The 23,861-nt window shown below is 40.8% G+C and overlaps 1 protein-coding gene across 2 annotated transcripts in view; it reads left to right on the top strand.

The window, feature by feature from the left end:
- The window catches only part of bsna (bassoon presynaptic cytomatrix protein a), an 86,968-nt gene extending 63,874 nt beyond the window's left edge, over positions 1-23,094 (top strand). The window contains exons 8-15 of one of the 2 annotated variants that reach the window (XR_009241777.1): positions 3,332-5,831; positions 6,635-7,132; positions 8,945-9,291; positions 10,452-10,545; positions 12,111-12,242; positions 12,973-13,028; positions 13,673-13,821; positions 17,761-23,094. Coding sequence is in view for 1 of the 2 variants with exons in the window: in XM_058644035.1 (XP_058500018.1) it covers positions 3,332-5,831; positions 6,635-7,132; positions 8,945-9,291; positions 10,452-10,545; positions 12,111-12,242; positions 12,973-13,013 (3,612 nt within the window). In the remaining variant the exon portion in view is untranslated. The remainder of the gene's footprint in view (positions 1-3,331; positions 5,832-6,634; positions 7,133-8,944; positions 9,292-10,451; positions 10,546-12,110; positions 12,243-12,972; positions 13,029-13,672; positions 13,822-17,760) is intronic. The other variant, XM_058644035.1, reaches the window with a different exon arrangement.
- The last annotated feature ends 767 nt before the right edge of the window (positions 23,095-23,861 follow it).

A 23,861-nucleotide genomic window follows, 5' to 3' on the forward strand; every position in this document is an offset into this window, starting at 1 on the left:
ATTTACACACATTAAAGATAAAATAAGAAACAATCAGAATGAACACGGAGCTACTGTGAAGCTTCTATGTATGTTTCTGCTAAGCTTCATACTATGCTAATATTTTTGCTATGAGACAGATGCATGAAAAATAGGCCTTATAGAAAACATTTGCATGTGTGTTGCATTAGCTGTTTGTTGTTAACAAACACAAACCATGCAAAAGCATATCCACTGTGTGTGAGTGAGTGAGTGAGTGATGGTCTGAAAATGAGATGGCGTCACACACATTCCTACCTTGAGGCAGTGGCGGAGTATTTCACTGTTACTTCAAGTGTTTCTCAAGAGAATAAAATGTACTGACAATTAACTGCAACACTTTTGACCTCCATTAAAGGAGGAGATGGACATTTCTTAAGTGCATGTGCTCAGTCAAAAACAAATATAACTCACTTACAGCTGATGTGGTGTACTCCACTGTTTTGCTCCACAGAGTCCACAGAGGAAGTTCATGTCCAAGGTTCAAGATCAGATACATTTGAGAAACAAATCTAGAAGTAGAAATATAGACTAAAATATAGAATAAAACATATTAGGTTGTTGATTGGATGGGGAGCCCTTGGACTGCACTTGCTTTAGACATAGACAATAGTTTGACTTTTATGTTGCTCAGTGGAAACTTGCATAACCAGGCATAAATATTGAAAGGCCTCTACAGGACAATGCCTTTAAATCTACAGTTTTTATTTTGTGAGTGCATGAATGTTTTATGTGAATGTTATGATGACTGATTCTGTTATGGAGTTTTCATATTTTATGATTGTTTTGTTTTCTATATTGTTTAGGGCAAGCAGTCTATTGGGTTTCACCCATTCCAAATTTACTACAAATGCCAAATAGCAAACCAATATGCAGTATCAACTTTACTTTTATTCTACATATTTTGTCCAAGAAACGTGTTCAACAACTTGCCCACTTACAACTAACTCTTCACAAGGTAGACTGAAAATGTTTCTGCTTGTTCATTTTACTTTTTGTACGTTGATAATGATGATGATGCACCCTAATATTCATTGGTGATCATCTGCTAAATGCATACCTTTGTTCATCCATGATAAGGACATCGATGAATTACTTTGATAGATGATAGCATAGAAAAAAACTGTACTTCTGTGATTTAATTGCTACTTCAGTATCTGTATGGCGTATTTACTTATAAAGCAGGAGCAATACATCTACAAAATTACAGTTGTATGCATGAAATCTATTACAGGGAACAATGGCAGGTGGTAAACTGCTCTCATGTGAGAATGTTCTTGAGTAAAATGATTAATTTCTAAGACTGAATTAATAAGGCTCTCATTATCCTTGAGAGAAATTCTCTACTGATCTCTGCTGATGTAGTGCACAGCTGCATTACACAAAGCAGCTAATTCATTTTACTTTTTACAATCATCTAGTTATTAAAATACTTTAACTTGACTGAAATCACTGTGTAACACCAACATAATACACCGACATTGTGCTTTAGGGGGGAACAGCAACAAAGCAGGTTGCAGATGACCTCTGTGAACTTCCCTTTTTAAATCGCTAACCAAATTGTGAAACCCGAGGCTTCAGAACAGGAGTTCTGATTCTGATGGGTGACTTTACTACTGGTTGCAACTTGGCTGAAGCCAGTCCCAGCTGACTATGAATTGTGGGGTACACCCTGGACAGGTCACCAGCAGCCCTATTTAGAGTTTCCAATTATTTGTATATATTTTGACTGTGGAGGAACTACCCAGAGAGTGAAAATACATATATATATATATATATATATATACACATATACATATACATATATGTATATTTATATATATATATATATATATATATATATATATATACACATATACATATACATATATGTATATTTATATATATATATATATATATATATATATATATATACACATATACATATACATATATGTATATATCGTGTTTTAAGATAGCCTTACTTCTAGCCCTGACTGCAACTCTTGTTTGTTTGTTCTGTGGTCAAATCTGTCAAAGTGATGCTTCTGTAATTAACTAGATTTTTCCAATACTGCACTAGTGCTTGCAAGATGAATTGCTGATGTATTGGATTAAAGCCCCTCGATTAATAAGTGTCATGGTCTAACTTCCCCTCATCAATATTGAGTCATCGTAGTTGTGTGAAAAATAATTCCTTTGTTAGTATAGATTTTTCATACTATAAAATATTCTCTCCTCCAATGCTGTGAAGTGTCAGGGGTATATTTTCACTGCCCACATGCTTGGATTATATGATTAATAAGTTCCTGAGGGGATTTTTTTTTGAAATACGTCACCGCCTCCACATACACAGGCCGACATGATGAACAACACAACATGATCTATTTTCAAATTCCAAATGCTGTGACATATGAAAAAAGAAAAGATTAACTCAGACATTCATTTCAGAGCATGCTAGAGGCAAAAGCAGTCAAAGCAGTCCACAATTCAAGGCCAAGAAAACAAATTCAACTGAACAAAATTGCACAAACACATTGCTTGTAGGTTAATTTCCATATATATAACTGCACCAGAAAATAATAAAAATGTAATATCTGTACGCATTTGAGTAAAATATAAATTTTCTGACTCCTTCACAGTATGTGGCTGACAGCTATCTTTCAATTGTCTTTATAAAAAGAAATATAATTAATTTGTTAGATTGATTTGTAGAACAGTTGCTATGTTAATAAGTTTGTATTTGTGTCTTCTAACACAAATCCACCTTTGTTTCCTGTTGTCCTTGTCTTTGTGTCTCCTTTGTCTTCTGTATATATCCTACCGTTGTGTCCTCTTCTTGTTTTTATGTTCCTTGACCTTTTTTTTCTCTTTGAGTTTTCCTCCCTTCTGCCCTTCCTGTTCTGTTCATCTCAACCCCACTTCATTTGAATTAACCTCCCTCAACAATATTTCCTTTTCTCTACCATTTTTTACTCCTTTTATTTCATCTTACCTGTTCACATCATCCCCCTTTACTCTGCTCACTTCATCCTACTGCTCCCCTCACAATGATATTCATTCTTTTTTTTGTCCTAAATCTCTTAATTATAATTTCTTCCTTCATCATGAACCTATTTTGTCTTGGGCCATCCTATAATCCCGGTTTCCAAAAAAATATCTTATTTTCTCCACAACTTTTCTTACCCTGACTTTTTTCCATCTCACATTTATTTTTATTCAACTCGCTCACTGTAATCACATTAATCACTCTCTACACTCCTTTGTTCTCCAACCCATTTCGTTCCATACTTCATTTGTGCTCCCATCGCTCCCTCCCTGTCTCTGTCTCCAGCTGGCAGCCCTTCAACAGAGCTCACTGCTCCGAAAGGTCAAGCGAACTCTGCCCAGCCCTCCTCCAGAGGAGACTACTGCATCAGCTCATCTGCCCATGATGACACCTGCCCTTCAACAGGTCTATCTGCCCTCCGTGCCCAGCCTCAAGCCCAGCTCTCGGTCTGGCCTGGCAGCTAAAGCCAGCCTCCTCAAAGACCTCACTCATGAGCTCAAGGCTGTGGAGCAAGAGTCGACCAAGCTGAGAAAGCAGCAGGCTGAACTGGAGGAGGAAGAGAAGGAGATTGATGCTAAACTGAGATACTTAGAGTTGGGAATCCACCAAAGGAAAGAGACATTGGTCAAGGAAAGGGAGAGGAGGGATATTGCCTACCTGAGGTGTATGGGGGATGCAAGGGACTATATGTCTGATAGTGAGTTGAATAATCTGCGTTTAGCAGCAGCTGCTGCATCACATGAGACCAATGGGCTACTGACAACAAGGCCAAGTACTGCCCCCCTCAGCCAGTTCACTGGTGAACTGAACACAGCAGCCCAGTACCCACCAACCTCATCTTTCCTCTCTTGTCAGTACCCCCAGAGCCAACCTGCAGCACCCGCTCAACAGTCAAGTGTGCCATACCAGTCTGCAACATTCAACCAGCCTCCCTATCCAACAGTGTCTCAGTCCCAGGCATTGCCACAGCCTACACCCCTCCAAAGCCACATCCCCCCTCCAGGACCTGCTTACCAATCTCAAACCTCATATCCTTCCCACACCTACCCCCAACCTCAGCCCCCATACCCCCAGACAGACATGGGGCTACCAGCTGCACCTCAACCTCAGCCAGGGCAGACAGGTTTTGGGCCTGCACCACCAGGTCAGCCTCCATACCCCACCCACAGCTCACCATATCCCAGTGCTGTGTCCTACCCTAGCCAGACCGCCCCATACCCTGTGCAGCCCCAAGCCGATATCCTGACTGTCCATCCTGGAAGACCGAGGCAGACTTCACTAGCCGATCTGGAACACAAAATGCCCACCAACTATGAGACAATCAGCAACCCCACAGTTGTGGTCACAACCACAGCCCAGGATGCTACTTATTCCAGTGCAGCTCCTGCATATGGTCAGTACACTGGAACAACAACCATGGCCAGCTCCTATGGCCCCTATGGCTCAGCACCAGTCTCCAGCAGCTATGGTGGGTATGCCACTGTGCCACCCAGCACTTATGGACAATATACTTCAACTGCAGCTAGTTCATATGGCCAGTATACCACAACCACTGCTAATACTTATGGCTACACTACCACCACAGCCAGTTCTTATGGACAGTACACTTCTACAGTTTCCAATGCTTATGGGCATTCTGTAGACAGTCCCTCAACTTACAGCACAGCAGAGGGGATGTACGGGGCTCCTGGCTTAGAGCAAAACATCCCAAGGAACTACATGATGATCGACGATGTAAGCGAGCTGACGGCAAAAGATGGGCTGGGCACGACGACAGTGGACATGATGCATCATGGCAGCAGTGGGCGATATCCAGGTGACATCCATAGCCACAGCGGCACCATTGGCAGCACAACGCGTGGGGGAAGTGGCGGCTCCTCGTATGGCAGGGCACCCGAGGAGGAAGCAGCGATGCAGGAAGAGCTGTACGACCACCATGGCAGGGGTAAGAGCAGCTACAGACACGGACCTCTAGGGGGCAGCAGCAGCAGCGTGAGCTCTAGCATGGGTGGGGGATCCTCCTATTACTATGACTACGACTACAAACATGGCAGCATTCGCTCCGGGGTACAGAAACCTTCGCCATCCTCCAGAAGCCTTATGGCTCCTGCTGTCATGTCCTCCAAGCGCAGCAAGCACAGAAAACTGGGGAGTATGGAGCAAAAAATCTCCAAGTTTTCTCCCATTGAGGAGGCTCGGGATGTTGAGGCAGACCTGGCCTCCTATGCCTCAGGAACAGGTGGGACATACTCCTCTTCCCACATTCGAGGGCGCCAGCTGATTGAGGATTATGGCTTCAAGAGGAGTGCTTTTGATGGTGGCAGTGGCACTACTCATGGCAGTCGATACTGTGGTTCGATGGTGGACGACGATGATCGAATTTACTACACCTCCACTGGCCGCTCCCGTTCCACTGGCTATGGCATGGACAAGATCTCAGCCAGGGACTACTCTGGTTATCGCAGCCGATCCTATGAAAGGGATGATCGCTCCTATCGATCCAGCTATAGCCAGGGGCGCCACCCAACCCGACAGTACTCTGAAGAGGAGAGTCCCCTCAGTCCACTGGGGAGGTTCATGGGTTCTGGTCGATCATCAAGCTTAGGTCCCAACCCATATGACAGTCACAGCAGTAAATATCCTTACTATGACGGCCAGTATGGTTCCAGCCACTCGCTGCCAGATGTACAAGACCACATACGGGACCTTCCCAGGACACATGTCTACAAATCGGATGATACATACATTATAGACGATTATTATTGTGCTGTGTCAGACAGTGAAGGTAATTCTGGGAGATGAACGCCCTCCTACTACTGCCCCCTCCGTTTATCTAAACGTCCCCCACCCACCCAGAGGCTAGGCTTAGCAAAGAAAAAGAAAGACAGTGATAGCTGTTGCATGCTGATGTTTTCTTCTTCCTAAGTCACTTGGAGCTCTCTTATCAGTGGACTGCTGTCTGTCTGTCTGCCTGCCTGTCCGTACTTCCGCCTGTTCGTCCAATCGTCTGTCTGTCCAGTACTCGCATGGTTCTTCGACGTGGTCGTTTTCCTCGTTCGCTGCACTGATTCACTTGAAAGGTCTTCTTTGCACGACACAGATGCATTGTGTTGTCTTTACAGGGTTTTATATATAATTATGTCTTTGGTATTATATATGTTTTCATTTATTCATTGTTTACACTGCAAAACTGTCCCTCACAAACAATTCTACATAAGCTTTACTTTTTATTGCCTCACTGCAATAATCATACTCATGGCATCAATAATTTCAAAGGAAGACTGCTCTTTTGCAGGGCAGTTGTTTGGAAGCTGAAAATAATTTGAGCACCAAAACATCTGCCACAATGGCCAGTTTAGCAGTGTTTGTTTTGTCCTCTTTATACAGTCTTTAATGTGTCAAGGCATTATGGCGTGTATATATTGCATGGATGTAAAACCTTTTATTTTTATTTTCTGTCTTCTCCTTCCTCTTCCTTTCTTTTGCATGCGTTTGGTCTTCTTCCTGTCTCCTTTCTTCTCTCAGCCTGCATGCCGCTGTCTCCAAACGACATGGAGATTGACTGTGATCTGCTCTCGGTTTCCAAAGCCTACCACCTGGGCCAGGAAGAAACAGACTGGTTTGAGAAGCCACGCTCCAGTTCTCGACACTACGGCGGGAGCCACTCAACTGGGAGAACCCGGCACGCTGTCAAACATACCTACCATGATTATGATGAGCCTCCCGAGGAAGACCTGTGGCCCCAGGATGAGTATGGCCATGGAGGGCGACACTCTTCGTCCCGTGACCAAAGGCACCATGGTAGCACTGGTCGTCACTCAACCTCGTCACGTCATTCAGACGAACGGTCCTCAAGGTCATCCAAGGCACACCCAAAAGACCCATCGTTGAGACACGACCCATCAGGAAGATCCTCTTCCTCGGGAAGGCGTGGCGAATCCAGATCAGGGGGCTACCACGCTTCTGACTACTCACGGGATCCATCCGGACACCATCACGGCCAGCGCTCCTCCAGGCAGGGAGAGCCACACAGATCCTCACGCAGCAAATCCCAGCAGCCACTTGACATGCAGGGCCAACCAGCAGGTACACAGGACATCCTTTCACCCAACATCAGGTTTACATCTCAGTGTAAATCAAAGTTATTATTATAATTATATTTTATATATGTATATAATGATTATTATTATTGATGATAATATTAATAATAATAATAATAATAATAATAATAAAAGTAAATTCGTTTTTTTGTAAATCTCAAAGTCTTTGACACTACAGAACACATGTTATCCAACTACTTGTACAATACCATTTTTAATTGATTTTGCATCTCTTCAAAGACAACAAAGGTATGATGTACAATATATCTCTCTCTTAATTCAATGTCTGTCTGTCCGTCCGTCTGTTCCATCTGCTCTGTCTGTCGATTGCATAACTGTCCTACCGTTCACATGACAGGATTCAAACTTGGCTGTCTACTTGGAAGGTGACTTATTAAGGGCACCATGGTATGCAGTGCCAACTTTGACATTGTTTCAATAATGCAAAGGAAAGGGTATGGGTGCTGTTTTGCTAGTTGTTACGTCATTTTGGCAAAATGATCTGCTCTTTTCATTTTAGGATTAAAAAAATTCGACCTCATTCAAATTCTTCTCAGTGTAGGTGGTTTGGAACCCATCCAGAATGATGAGATAAGCCAAAATGTCTTAATGTAAAATAATTCAGTTATTTGCAGACATTTGAAATTTTATTTCCAAATTTTTTAGTAAATCAGTGGGCTAAAATTTACTGTAATACTACAGACATCCATTGTCTATCGCTTTATCCTCCACATGAGGGTTATGGGGCTACTGGCACCGATCCCAGCTGACATAGGGCAAAAGGCGGGCTACACTCTAGACAGGTTGCTAGTCCATCGCAGGGCCAACATATACAGACGAACAATCATTCAGTCACAGCTACAGGGCAATTAACCTTTGCATGTTTTTTAACTGGGAGGAAACTGTAGAAAACGCATGCACACACAGGGACAACATGCAAACTCAACACAGAAAGGATCGGACCGGGCGCGAACCAGCACCCTTTTTGCTGTAAGGCCAAATAATAGCATACAAATATGATAAGACAATATAAATGATTTCAATCTATATTGGAAAGTTTCCCCTTAAAGACAACTGACTGGTAGTAAAAGGGGCTGGCTTATATTTTTGCAGTAGTTGTATTTGACGCTTCATGCATATAGTCGATTGTGTTTATGTACGCCACAGACATTAGGCATCTCAGGCATTGTAGTTGAGATCGTTCCTGTTAATTTCTTATGAAAGCCTGAGGCAGAAATATTTAATATCCCTTGTTGTGCGGACGGAGTTTGATGTTCTTTGAAAATCAACTGTCTCCTCAGGTATCAACAGCTTTTAAATTAACTGCAGTAAGTGCAACTTTTCAGAGGATCACCATGGTTGTGTTTTTGGTAGCAAAGTCATTAAATGCCTGGTATGATCATTGCTCATGAAAAAGAAAAAAAAAACGGACAAAAGATGGACGCAGAAAACAGCCTTAGTATTTGTTCACTAATAATCTTAACTTAACATATTTTATTTTAAATTTGACTTCTCTCTTAGTTTCTTTAATTCATAATTTAAGATGTCTGGCTTTCAGCTTAGACAGTTTCTTTGGCCCCTGCTATATTTTTTCAACCCTAATAGGTTCAGACTTGTGGTGATAGCCAAGTATGGTTCAGGGCACTGCAAATTATCTGTTTTGTCTCATAGTATGTGTGTGATGTGGTTGCTCAGTCTTGCGTCCTTCCTTGTACCATCTCTAATTCTTGTTTAAGTTATGAAAAATAAGTGCAAACCTTTCACAAAATATGAGTTAATGACCCTGTCCTCCATTCAGGCTCCTCCAGATCTGGTAGCAGCTCTTCACGAGCTCAGGGCCCAGCTGGTGGGCCCACAGGATCAGGACGACAGGGGGGTCCTGGTTCCCAAACAGATGGGGGACTAGGACAGAGGGCCCAGCTCCAACAACAAGCTCAGACATCAGCTGCAAGGACAGGTCAGCCTGGCGCCTTAGCAACATCTGGCCCTCAGCAGCAGACCCCAACCCAGGGTCAAGGCATGGGCATGGGCATGGGCATGGGCATGGGGCAAGGCCAGCCTAAGCCAGGGCAGATGGGACCAGCAGGTGGACCCATGGGGCAGACCAGGCAGACGGGTCCGGTGGGAACCACACCAGTCACCATGGTGAGTTGTGATCAGGCGCTAAAATAATGAAAAAACATTAGGTATCGTGAACCGTTACAGAAGTATTTCAAAGTTATTCATGACATTCACTTCCACTGCTGAAAGGTTTTCATGATTTCCATATTGCGGCACTGAGAGCAAATTGAAATAATTCATACGGTGCGATATCAAGTTCTCCTGAAATTATTCTGAAAGCGTCATTGTGACAGGAAGCCATAAAGAGTATATGTAAATTCTAGCATGGGCAATTATTCAGTCTGCGAACTCTTTCACTTGCACCCTCATGTTTCGGTCCATTGTGTAATTAAAAGCATTGATTAAGTGGCTCGAAATGGCAAAATGCTGCACTCTGCATGATAAGGCTTCACGTCTGCTTTGCTGCAGCTAAACTGGAGTCTGTGGCAAACAAATCTAGAATTATATATGACAAAGTGGTAAGAGTCCTGCATCTGTCACATCAGGTTTATTTCATAAAAGAGAAAATGGATGACACTGGTAAAAATACACTCGTAGTAATAAATACAGAGAAATGGGCCAAATTGACCATATTTCCTGCGTTCACACACATTAATAACTAATTGTGATGGTTTCCAGGAAAGATCTGCTGTACATCTTCCCTGAGGCTATTCTCTGGTAGTGCAGTAAATGTATCATGTGCCGTGTTTAGCTGTTTGGCTACAGTGTCTGAAATGTTACTGTATGATATTATGTGATAGTCCTCATATCAAGTGTGTGAATCCCTGTTTACTGAGGGCAGCTGTGTCAATATACTATCTGCTGCAGTAATTCAATATTTCGCTCCCCATCTTAGATATTTTAGCCATAACCACATATGATTTTCCTAGAGAAGGCGCTGCTCCCTGTGAAAGGAGAAATAGGTAACTGATATTCTTTTTTCCCACAAATTTGACCGTGTTGACAAGGTCTGTTTATCATTTTTAGCGGTCAGTAAACTGTCACAACACTGGAGGCGAGCGTCTCTCTCTCTCTCAGTCGTCCTCGTACCAAAAGTAACGTCTCTGTGAATCATTTTCATGATTCACCAGCTTCCTCTGTCTTTCATTTCAAATGCTGTACTATAAACGAGGGTAAACACTGAGGCGTTTGTGTTTTTCTTCACATTCTCTCCCTTTTTTTTTCTCCTGCATCTTTTTCTGCAGGCCAAGATTGACACGCCCCCTGTGACAGCAATTGGAGCAAAGGCAGCACCTGTCATGGCTTCAAAAGCTGCTCAGCCCCCACTCACAGGCATAGGTACACACACACGCACACACATCCCCATGTTTTGCCAGCTGCAAACCACTGTGTCCATATTATGTAACTGCTGTGTGCTGTCTCATCTAATCTGAGATTAATCTTCAAATAATCCCACATTGGAAAACACAGGTTTCACGCCATGACACTTGATCAGCCTGACTAGTCACACTAGTCAATATGGTATTTAGTGGTTTAGTTAATTTGTGGGGTATGTAAAAGGAGTAGATGCTTATGTACAGACGCCTCCTTGGTAATTAAAAGTCCAGTCGATATATATGTGCTTTACCTTTTTCTGACATTTCCGACACTTCTTTTTGGCATGTTGGGTTAAAGTCATCCTGTCCTACAGACACTTATTCATGCTCGGTTTATCTGTGAATAAATTTGCCTTTGAGGACTTTAACTTAGTAAAGTCAGTTACCATAAATCCATCATTTTCCTGGTCAGAACAAGACAATACAAGAATAACAGGCTGAAGTGGCTGAATCTGTAGAGTCACGGGGCTGGAGGAAAACTTAAATGGGGCAACTATTGCTACTGAAGGACTTTAACCCTTGAACACCTAAGCCTCAAAACGTCTTTCTGGATTTTTAAAATAATAATAAAAGGACCAGAAAATGTTATTTTGCCAGGATTACGTTAAATATCTGGCTGTTATTTACTGTTTACTGCATGTTAAAATAGTGTATTAACAATTTTAAATAAAGAAAAACAAAAAAACCCCGCTGGAGTTGCATGTGAACACCAGATTTTGGGTGTCAGTCAGTCAGTCATCATCTACCGCTGTATCCTCCACCAGAGGGTCGCGGGGGGGGCTGTGCCAATCTCAGCTACATCGGGCGATAGGCGGGGTACACCCTGGACAGTTCGCCAGTCCATCGCAGGGCCACATACAGAGACAGACAAACAACCATTCACTCTCACACTCACTCCTATGGTCAATTTGGAGTGTCCAATTTACCTATCCCCACATTGCATGTTTTTGGACTGTGGGAGGAAGCCGGAGTACCCGGAGAGAACCCACGCACACACGGGGAGAACATGCAAACTCCATGCAGAAAGGCCCTTGTTCCAACCGGGGCTCGAACCCGGGTCTTCTCGCTGCAAGGCGAGAGTGCTAACCACTACACCACCGTGTGGCCCGATTTTGGGTGTATAAAACATATTTAAAATAACATTTGTTTGAGTTTTTGTTTTTGACATAAAGAATGAAAAAAATAAAAGCTAATTTTGAAGAAAAATGACAATTCATACAAGCAGGTGATTGTACACTCATTACAACATTTCTGCCAAATGAAAATAATTTCAACAAAATGTTACACACTGGACTAAGAAAGTAAAGAAAAAAATGATAACACTTGCAGATGACACTATAAACTTAAAGGAATACTTCACCGATAGCGTAACTGTTAGCAAAGATGGCGGACACTGTTTACGGACAATTCTACTATACTGATATATACTATATACTGTATCAGTACACTGATATACTGATTCCATATTTCCTTTGGATCTTTTCGTCTTTCCCTTGTTTTCGTCTTCCACTGACGGTTTGTCTCCAGGCTCCAAGGCAGCACCTAGACCAGGAGGCATTGGCAGTGCAGCCGCAGGTCAGCCGGGCATGGAGGGAGACAACGTGTTTTCCAAGATCCTGCCGGGAGGAGCTGCTGAGCAGGCCGGCAAACTGGGAGAAGGTATAACAAACTGGGAGATATATATACTGTATATATATATATATATATATATATATACATTTATATATAATCAAGTATACTTATATTTGTTACTGTACTGTAATATTTTCCTCATTTCATGACTTCCTGTACATACCAACCTCCAAACATCTGTTTTAAGAGATATTTCTTGTTGGACGGTGAATTTAACGACAAATGACACGTTCAATGACAGTAAACAAAATGTGAAGTCCTTGTTAGGCGTTAGACTGAATTTGGAAAATACTGTATGCACATTAAAGGTTTTCAACATACTGTACTTCAGAACCTCCAGACTTAAATTCTTTAGGTCTTTAGTAATAAAGCACTCAAGCCATGTGTGCAACTGCTTTTGCCTATAATTACTTGCTTTGAATGTACATAATATGCAAATGAGTACAACATAATGAAAACAAAGAGACAAAAAAATATCCGCTAAAACGAAAACTACATACACAAAGCTGAGGCAAAGATTTACAAGAAGTATCTGTGTAACATTATGAACATTACAAACAATTATACTTTTAGTATTATAAATGAATTAGCATCTTATGACGTCTTATAAGTGGATTATTGATAGAGCTTATAAGTGTCTATATGTTAAATATGATTTTATAATAACAATCTTTCCTGAATGCTAACACATCTTTCCGTCAAGTTGTCACTTCACACCACACGTTAACACGTCCTTTTCCTGTCCAATTTTCCGCAGCTATCACCGGTTTTGGCAAGAAGTTCACCTCTCTCTTCTAAGGTGCTAAGATTAAGGTAGGTTTTCTAATTATCAGAGGAAAGATAAGGGCCCAGACACACAAAAAAACATTTATTTTAGCGGAGCAGTTTGTTTTGTGAGTTCATTATTCCCAAAGAAAACTTTGTTTTGCCTCAATCACATGGACAAAAGGCTGAATTTGGCCCACAGCGTGACTGTACAACGGAGAAGACACACAAGCAAAGACTAAAGCAGCCACCTGCGTCACAGCAGCAGTATTCTTCTTCTTCTTCAGTGTTTCATGTATTAGAAGCAAATGGAAACATTTCGCCTTCACGTCGTCGGTGAACTTGTATCTCACACGTGAGGTATAAAAATAAACCTTTGAGATGCTGCAAGATCAAAGTCGACCAGGACGTTGACAGCAGAGCTGACAGCACAGTTGTTCACACTGGAACAGGCAGTATTGTGTTCCTAGAACAATTTGTCTGTGTCCAAGTGTGTCCCCTTTCTTTCCCCCTTTCTTTCCAAACCAACAAAACACGCTCACACTAAACAAACACAGTCACACCAGAGAAGAAACTAAACCACAACAAACGGCACCAAACAAAACTGCTGATCTCTCTAATATGAAATCTCTGTGTGTGTGTGTGTGTGTGTGTGTGTGTGTGTGTGTGTGTGTGTGTGTGTGCATTTGCAGGATGATATAAATATTGAAGCGATAAAGTCACGAGGCCTCGTACCAGAAAAACCTGTGAAGTTTCCTCTGCCCTTTGTTTTACTGAAAGAGAGAGGAAGGAGAGAGAGAGAGGGGAGTTGGGGGAGCAGAGAGGAGAGCTGAGCACACTGGTGAGTTTTTCAATCTTGCAAACAACTGATTTTTTACTAGATCATTTAAACAATTTCAGTCCAGACAATTGAGGATGGTTGAGACCCAGCTCCTTGTGTCCAGCTTGCAATTACAATCCAGTTTTTGACATTAATATAAATGAAATCTGAACTGGCAATTACTACACTACTATTACGACAGAGGCTGGGCAGTATATTCTATATTACTGTGTAAGTTGAAGTACATAAAATACATGCATGGTATTCATAACTCTTTCATAATTTTTATAATCACAAGACTAATTCATGCCATTATAGTTCCGTCCATATTCATGAGCACAGCATAGTCTTATGCAGTCCAGATACATGGTGTGTTATAGTGACCCACATAAACTCGTTAAATCTGCTAAAATTGAATAACTTTATCTAGTGTTCTGTGATTAAAAAACACATCCACTGTATCCGCTGTATTTGTTTATAGTGTCTGAACGGACAGTATGAAATATGCTGAGAGTGATTGCTTTGCCGTTAAATCTTCGGTGAATAAAGGAAATGCAAATGAGCCACACATAATTATCATTTTTCCTGACACTGATGTCAGTTCATTTCATGGCTCTGAGAAAAGGTGCAGATGTGTGTGTGTGTGTGTGTGTGTGTGTGGCATGTGGTGGTGAGGCAGTAAAAATAGAAGCAGCAACACAAGGAAAATCTTACACAGGCTTCTTTGTGTTTTTCCCCGGTGCAGACGTACGCGTATGGTGCAGTTGTATTTTAGCGTGTGCACTAGGGCTGAGAATCCCACAGAACCTCACAATACGATACACGGTCCACGATACCAATAATAATCACGATACAAGGGTTCTGTGATTGTCAGTTTATCAGTCATATAGTGATACATCCCGATATTTGTCGAAACTGAAAAGTTATAAGTGCAGGATTTGTCTTTTTATTCACAACATAATGTAGCTTCCTCTGTCAACGATGTATCACCAAATACCCCTCGTGTGCACAGTGTTGCGTTATGTGCACGACGAGCTGGTGTTTTTGAACCGTTTGTGTGTTTTCTGTGCCGACCTGTGCTCACTGACTGCTGCTGAGGTCTTGCTCTCTCACTTCCTGTCAATCCTCACTCCTCTCTCTAAAGCTGTCTCGTTCACGCCTTCTGTAACTGTAACAATCTACCCAATTATTCTTTTTTTATTCTGTATCTGCTGCTCCTACCGTCATCCCTCCTCTAGAAATGTCTTGCACTTTCTGCCTCACTCTCTTTCTCACTCACACACCTGACACTCACCCGACAGTCTGCGGACGCACAAAGGCAAAGATCTGTTTATTGTGCGTGTTTATAGGTCACATATTCAGGAGTCGTTGTTTTCGTCTTCTTATGTGTTGTTGAGTCAAAGTTATGATTCATTTTATATCACATTTTTAGTAGTGATATAAAGGAGCAATACTTGTGCAGAAGTCACAAAATAGACAGTTTTTTTCTTTACTTTTTGTTCATAGAAACGAGAACTTTGAACTGTGACGTATTTCCACATTTGATAAAAATTCAATCCAATTTTAAAGATTTTGAGTACTTTATGCGCAGGTGTGTTTATAAAATACATCTTTAGGTTGTGCTGAGAAAAAAAAAGGATATAAGAAACTCTTCATTGTACTTTCTTATAGCCTCTGTATATACTGTAAGTTTAAACATAGAAATGGGGAAAAGCAGCCAAAATGTGGGTTGGTGGGTTAATAAAGCATAACATCAAACTAATACTTCTGTTGTATTTCAGCATTAAAAAAAGATAAAAAGATTAAAGAGCTTCTACATACTGGCGTATTAACCATGAAAAAATAAAACATAACAAAATGATTTTGATAATTACCAATTCTGTTCATTTAGGGCAGCTGTGGCTTTGGGTGGTGGTCGAATACATTGATACTAATAACTGTAGTGTTGATATTATGTTTCTATACACTGTGGTGTCACGCAGGAGGAGGACAAGGTCACAGGTCAAAGGTCAAATACATGAAAAAAAAAAACACAGGTGACACAGGAATTTCAGTTTTCTTCTTTTCACCTCGACTTCTGCCCCCACTGTTTATTCTGTATATGCAGACGGATGTAGGAGGATCAGAGGGTAGAATTATTTTCCTGTAATTAATAAATGCAATGCTTCAACCAGATGCATTATCCAGAGACACGCTTAGTGGAGGAGCATAAATCAAGTGACATTGATTTGATTTAAAAAAATAAAAAAAACACCAAAAAACAAAAATGAATTAAGATTCTCCGTCAGCTCTGTTTGATAAATTTGACAACAAAATGCTTGCTGTTGTTCAAGCTAGAAGCTTCCACTGCGTTTTCTGTGAGCGGTGACTGCTGAGAATAAATACAGTTTACTCATTTATCTTAACAAATGTTGCAAGACAAATTGGTAAAAACAGACCAATGCAAGTATTATCATCCACATTATTAATTACGGAGGAGATTTTAAATTTTCTTAGTCCACCAATACAGTAGATATGTTGTTTTATCAATGCTATAGCAACCATACGGTATAACTATTTCTTGGTCACACATCCAGATAATACAGGAAACATGTACTGTATGCAGTTTTAAAATAACAAAGTGTGAAGAGACTCTTAAACCTGGAGTGAAACCCAAATGAATGTTATTGGTAAAAGGCCTGAGCTGATCACATACACATGTTGCATGAGTTCAACTCATTGACATTGATACGATAAGTCACATCATTAACCCTGAGAACACACAGCATCCTTTGCAATCTGATGAAAACTCTTTTTCATTTTCCCCAACTACATAAACACACCTGACCAAAGAGTACTCCAAATGTTTAAAATCGGATTGAATTTGTAAAAATTTGGAAATAACGTCACAGGTCAAAGTTCACTTGGCTTGTTTTATGAACACAAAGAAAAGTAAAAACGCTCTATTTTGTGACTTCTGCACAATGATTGCTACTTTATATCACTACTAAAATGAATCATAACTTTGACTCAACAACACATAAGAAGATGAAAAAAAAACATGTGACCCATAAACACACACACGGCCAGGATAAGGAGTTGTGTGTAAACATCCACAGTCACAGAATTTGACAGAGGTAAACAAACAAAGCTGGTGGTGCTGAAAGACTTTTGCACAGTCTGGACTCTGTACTGCCTCTGATGGTAGCAAAGATTTCACTACTGTGTGTGACCTGAGAGCCTGAATATAATCATTCAGTAGGTCCATGGTGCATTTCTTCAGCTTAAGCACCACCTAGTGGCCAGCTTTATTTTTACACCGTCTCAGCTCAATGCTACCATCACCTTCATGTATGTGTTTTTGTAATTCATGACACAAGGAAACTATACTGCCCTTTGTTATTGGAGAGTCTGTAAAAGTCTTTATTGTCGACTCTTTTATACACAGAGAACTTTGTGAGCACAAATCATAAAGACATTCTATCCAAAAGGTTGTGTTTAAAAGGGCTCTGACGATGAATCCACAGTTAATTGATTACTAAATTAATTGTCAATTATTTTGGTCATCCATGAATGCTTAAAAGTTTAAATATAAAACAGTTTCTATGATTATTTCATCTTCTTAAATGCCAATATTTCTTGGTTTCTTTGTTCTATGTAATGAAGACATCATTAAAACCTTTGAGAACATCGTTATTTTTGAGATAATGATCGTGAATCATTGCCCACATTCTGTGGGCGAACAGTCTGCATAATACTTTTTGATTGTGATGTGAATGCTGCATAGTCTTTTAAGTCGAGCTTCAGTTCAATAGTTACCGTGTTATAGATTTAAAACAAGTATATGAAAAAAATGAATTGAATGATATGAATTGTTTCAACATGTATGCGTCGCATTTTAATTGGCAAATAACTGAACAATTAAATCACAGCCATAGCGATTTGATAATAGCGTTTTCTTTCTTTGTGTTTATTTTACAGATCATTCCAAGTCAACATCCACCTTCAGCAGGACTGTTTCCATTCATCCAGCATTCTCAGGCAAAGACTTCAAATCAAACAGCTGCAGACTCTGGATCCACATCGTGTAGGAGTTAAATCCATCCGTGAACAAAAGAGGCTGCGAGATCCAGAGAAGCAGAGGTTTCTCTGCGCTGCTCTTTCCCCACAGAAGAAAAGGCAGGGGACACTTACATCACCAGAGACCTACACAGATGTCACCATTGGAGTCCATGTACCAACGTCTACGAGGATTTAGCTCTAAAACGATGATGAAGGGAAAACAGAGGGATGATCTTCTTCCACAACTCGAGAATGGTCACTTAACCACAGGCGAGGTGGCGTCTGAGGATTCTTTGTGTGACAGTCCTGTGCTCATAGATGGAATAACTGCAATCAACCAGCTCCTCTCCTCTTTTCTATCTCGTCTCAAAGTTAGCAAAAAAAGTGGGAATGGATTTTATCTTTTTTTTTTTTTCTCTTAAAGTCCTGCAGGTTTTTCTGGTACTAAAGACCTCCTGTTGCATCACCTGACACGAGGGAAGCGAAGTCATGGAAGTGTCATTTTTGAATGAATAGGACGACAACGATGTCGCCGACACAGACGGAGTGCGACGGCGAGCATTTTCTTTCCACGGTTTCTATTTACATTCCAGATGGGAACTGAACCTGTTGCTCCCCCTCTTCCTCACCTCCCTGTGTTTCTTGAATGCCGAGTCTTCTTTCTTTCTTTCTTTCTTTCTTTCTTTCTTTCTAATCCCCCACCCGACGATCCTCAACTTGCCATGTCTTTAAAAAGAAAACAGAAAAAAAAGTGTATTGTGGATTTAAAAAAAAACAACAACAAAAAGTAGGAATTTGGAATGCATGAAACTTTATATCCAAGACCTAACACTGTTCATCATGACTTAACCAAGGCCATAAAGACACTGGGAAAAAAAAGAAAAAAAAGTCCAAGCTCGATGACACAAATAATGACAAAGAAGAAGAGAGATTACTGAAGCAACACAGGAACATGGCCACAGGAGTGAGAGACGTTCTAGTTTATTTATTTATTTATTTATTTTGTTTATTATTATATTTGTTCATTTGACTGGGATCAAAGTATATGTGGTTGGGTTGTTTTTCAGCCATTACAAGCCATTGAAACAACATTTACCTGCAGTGCTGGTGTTGGCGGGGTTCCTCCAAACGCTCCACCCACATCGCGGCTGTCGCCAGTCGTTACCATTTATCGTGTTCTCGTTATTCTTGATTTCGTTGCCTCTTGTTTATGTCGCAGGTTACCTGAATCGCCTTAATCATTTGTGAAGGTTTCATTTTCTCTTTTTTGGAGCTGGAACACTGGCCATAGTGAGATTCATTTATACTTTTTCACTTCTCTTTGCTTTTGATATTGTGTGTTTTTTTTTGTTTTTTTATTTATGTTCTGTTTATTTTTTATCAAGGCCCCCCCCCCCCGACTCTTATTTAGGATCAATAATTATAAAAGCAATAGTGGGAGAGAAAGTTAAGAGCACAATCTTGTGTGGAATCAGAAACGTGTTGCCTGTTTGTCCAACTGACCACTGAGCGACCACGAGTTTCACTTTAGCGCGACCATCTCAGACGTACAACCACCTTGTACCACCGCTGAGCGAGCAGGAGCTCGCCGAGACACCACGGGGTCCACTCCGACCAGATCTTCTCCTCCGACCAACAACGAAACACTGACGTCGTCAAGCGGCCGACCAATCAGCCGGAGCCTAATGTGAAAGCACTGCAGGGCAGCAGAGAGGCACTGAAACGCAGACCAGTCTACAGGAAACTGGACTCGACGTCGTCACCGGAAGGGGGTTTCGGGTTTTGGATGTGATTCTTCTGACCCTCCGAGATGGACGTTTCTATATTAGGAGTCTGCAAAAGGCTTCATCAAGCTCCCTGCACATCAGAGTGTATCAGCATGTGTGTGTGTGTGTGTGTTCAGTCTGTCAAAATGTGCACAGAGCACGAGAAAGCACACTCAGTAATGGTGTCAACAAACAACAACAACAACAAAAAAAAGCAAAAACAAAAAATATATATATATATATAAATATATATATCAGCACTCGTGTGACTGAGAAACCAAAAATAACACACTTGGTTGTGTCACAAAGTCGTTCACCTTTTTTTAAACTCTTCATTTTCTATCTGTGGTGGCGTCCAGAACCTGCAAACCCGACCCCCTGAAAACCCCACACCCCCTCTCGCTCTCTCTCTCTCTCTCTCAGACTGTCAGTTGTCTTGGAAAATTCTCAGGTCAGTGTTCTCCCTGCTGTCGCTCCTGCAGTGCATTGTGGGATCTGCGGTTCAGTACTCCAAAAAAAAAATACTCTGTCGGGGGCCAAAAACGACGCAAGGCCTTCAAGCAAAACCAACGAACCAACCAACTTCTGCTGTATATTGTCTGTGTGTGAACGCTCGCTGGGAAACCTTCGCATGCCACCCGGCGCAGAAAAACTTCAAAGTCACCTCTATATTGTTCCTGTTCCTGATGTTTGTATGTATGTGTGTGGAGGTCTGTATGCGTGTATTTAATGACCATCACCTCACGTAGGAAAAGAGGAAAAAAAAAAAACACAAGTTCAATCAACAAATATGGTGGGCAGAAGAGGCGACCTCTCATCTCCAGTCGTTCTATGCAATCTATCATATTTGGGAAAACAGACGCATGATGACGAAAGAGGGAGAATTGTTTTTTTGTTTTTTTTTAAAAAAGAAAAAAGAAGAGTCACGCAAATAATTATTTATCACATTGTTCAAAATGTCAAGAGTGTTTTGTTTTTGACATTACTCATAGATCCAAGTAAGAAGATTCTGTGAATTTGTCTGTGTATAAGTCACCTGTAAGTTAGGATATTATAATAATAATAATGATGATGATAATAATAACAATAATAATAATAAGAGAGGTTTATGTATTGTGTTCTCCTGGCATGTTCAGGGTCCCCCTTTCCCCTTTACGAAATGTGTATTCAGGACGGTTTTGGAGTTATGGGCGGACAAAGTTTGATCGCTTCGTTTTCCACTGGAACCAAAAAAAAAAAAAGAGTCAATTCTTCATATTACAAATTGAGAATTAGCCTTTTCCCCAAAAGCAGCAGCAGTGAAATATCCCTCACGTCCAAAACAGAAGCTTGTCGTCTAGTTTTTGCTGCAAGCAGAGTTTTAATCACATAGATATAGAAAACAGTTGTTTATAGAGCAATATATAGCTATATATGAATAGATGACATATTTAGATAATAAAATAGATGGAATATGTTCCCTTTCATGACTGGTGTCTGCTCAGGGGTGATCATGAAAAGCTTCCCCTCGCTCTTTCTTTCCTTTTCTTTCTATGACCATGGGCCAAAATCTACACGCTATAGATGGTTGTTGTGCTTAAATGAATGCAAGTGTCTCAAGGTGCACTACCACGACACGATACCAGATATCATCTAAATACACTGTGCAAAGATATGTGTACCTCATAAAACACCACAGTTTGGTAGCAGCATGCTATGATAAGGGAACATATATATAGGTAGATAGATATATAAAAAGAAATTATTTATGGGAATTCACATTTTAAATGTGTTCTTTGCAGTATGAAAACATCCCATAACTCCCCCGATACTCAAAAGGTTTTATTTTAGCACAGCTCAACAAATCACTGCGCCTGTGCAGACTCTATATCTATATATATATATTTTGTGAAAGATGTATCAGATCATTTTATGCGTGTGAGAATTTATTTTTATCATATTGAGAGAGGGGGGGGGGAATAGAAAGATACGGCTGAAGAAAGAAGAGAGATTTTACGTTCTATAGACACGGACTGAGGATTTATGTTTATACAGATGTTATATCATCGCTGGAATATGCACAGCCAAAATGAGACGATCCGAACCAGAAAACAATCTCTTTTTTGGTTGATTTCAGCTTTAGGACACTTGTTTCAATACCGACATCCTTGATGACACATCAAATGTTTTAGGAAGTTTACAAAAATATAAAAAAAGTTGTTCTTCAATCACGTTTCCTCAGGAAAGCACACACCGACTAAATGAAGCATCGCAGTGGAGAAATAAGAGCTGCGTCCACGCTGGAGCGATGAATCCGATTTCCCCGCCAATCCTTCCTTCCCCTGGCTGCTGTTAAATAAAGGGACGGCTAATGTTTGAATGGCACCACCACCTTTTTTTTTGCTCCAGTGTAAATGCAGCCACTCAAGGTGACTTCAATATGCATAGCAGCAAGGGCTTTTACTCTACAATACTAGTTACTGACGAAAGCCATCCTGTTACTGCCCTCGAGCCGGTCGTGGTCTCCGTCTATGCTGTGCAAAGGTGTCCGTCCGTCCGTCCGTCTGTTCCCGGGAACACAGTAGACTTCAGGTCAGACCACAGCAATCACCAGTGGGCAAAAATCACAAAGCCACAGTCCTGGTTTCTCAGAGGTGTTTGACGCACAACGCTCTAAGTGTTAATTAATAGCCTCCTTCCCAGTTTAGACACAAGTTTGTTTATTTTAACTCTTTTGTTGATACTTGGCAATAGAACAACAATAGGATGCATTTGTTCCCGGTGTTTCTCTGTGGCGAGTAGGTGAACATTTACATTTTGTTTGTCATACACGTGAGGACGACTGTCAAAGGACAAACCTTTTAGTGTCACAAGAGTAAAACAAAAGAAAAAAGATTTTTGACTGCATTTAAAAGCAGCTTTGAACGCGTTTGGGAAACCCAGACTGTGCGCACGTGTGCGTGTGTTCTTAACCAAAAGGTAGCATAGCGTGCAGCGCAGTAGTCGTCGCCACCGCTGCTCTTGCTGTTGGTCGTGCCGACAGTCCAGTCGTCGTATAGTCGGGGGCCAGAGAACAAGTTTAAAACTGGAATACAGTTGAGACGTGCAAAAACCCCATTATTCCATTGTCAAACCACGAGGGAGCGTTTATTCATCTTTCACCTGTAACCAATCATGAGAGTAAAATTACAAGTGCATGACCTGAACTCCCTCCAAACACATCCTTTTTTAATCTCCCACCTCACGGTCTGCCAAGTTGTTTTTTTTTTTTAGTTTTTCTCCCCAGTGTAAATACCAAACAAAAGCCAACCAGAAAACAGCATGTACGTAAATGCCATGGAGGACATGTTCTGTACAACATGTATAAATCTCAGACATACTAACACACACACGGGGCACGTGAGAAAGGCCTTTGCACACACACACACACACACACGCGGCGCAGACGCGTAAACAAAACCAGAGCGCAGTTGTTGATTTGAACCATTAAAAAATAACAAAGATCTCATTGTGTCGTTGTGTGGCTGGCTCGTGCGGGACTGTTTCAAACTCATTTAAGAAAAAAGAAAGAACAAAAAAAAAATTGTATTTGGATATTTAAATAGAAAAAAAAAGAACAAAAAAAAACATTGGTCTGTGTAGAGTTTCTATACATGTTGTGTTTGTAAAATGACATGATAGCAAAAACAAAAAAGGGAAAAATATTCTGGCTTCCATGTAATTTTAAAGGGTTGTTTTTTTTTTTGGGTGGACAAATGTATTTATGAGGATGGAGAGAGAAAGACCTGGTTAATGGAGATGTGTGAGAGAAAAAAATAATAATAATAAACCCACCGAATGATGAAGAGAGGGTGAAAATATAACACAGAAAAAGCTTGAGAGTCTACAAATGACTTCAAAGTGTTCCATTCACTGTTGTAAGTGCAATGAGCTAAACTCCCTGTTTCCCCCATTGTAAAACCTTGTGTATGTTTCCGTGTATTCCTCCTGTAAATGGGTGTAGTAGAACTGGTGCATCATGCCATGTAATGTGATGAATGACAAATAATGACCTTACAATACATTTCAATCAGGAAATATAAATAAATGAGAAATACGAAAAAAATCAGGCTGTTCTTTTCTTTTTTTTTAACCTCTGCTGTGAAATATCTCAACATCATTTGTTGGACCGCTACTGTGTTTGGTACACAGTTGTGAGGCTGTGATAACAAAGCAAGTAGCTGTATGGATGTGAATGAATGTAGAGTGAAACCCGGTTGAAAAGACTGGCTTGAA

The sequence above is a fragment of the Solea solea genome, chromosome 11 (assembly GCF_958295425.1).
Source record: "Solea solea chromosome 11, fSolSol10.1, whole genome shotgun sequence".
Taxonomy (NCBI): domain Eukaryota; kingdom Metazoa; phylum Chordata; class Actinopteri; order Pleuronectiformes; family Soleidae; genus Solea; species Solea solea.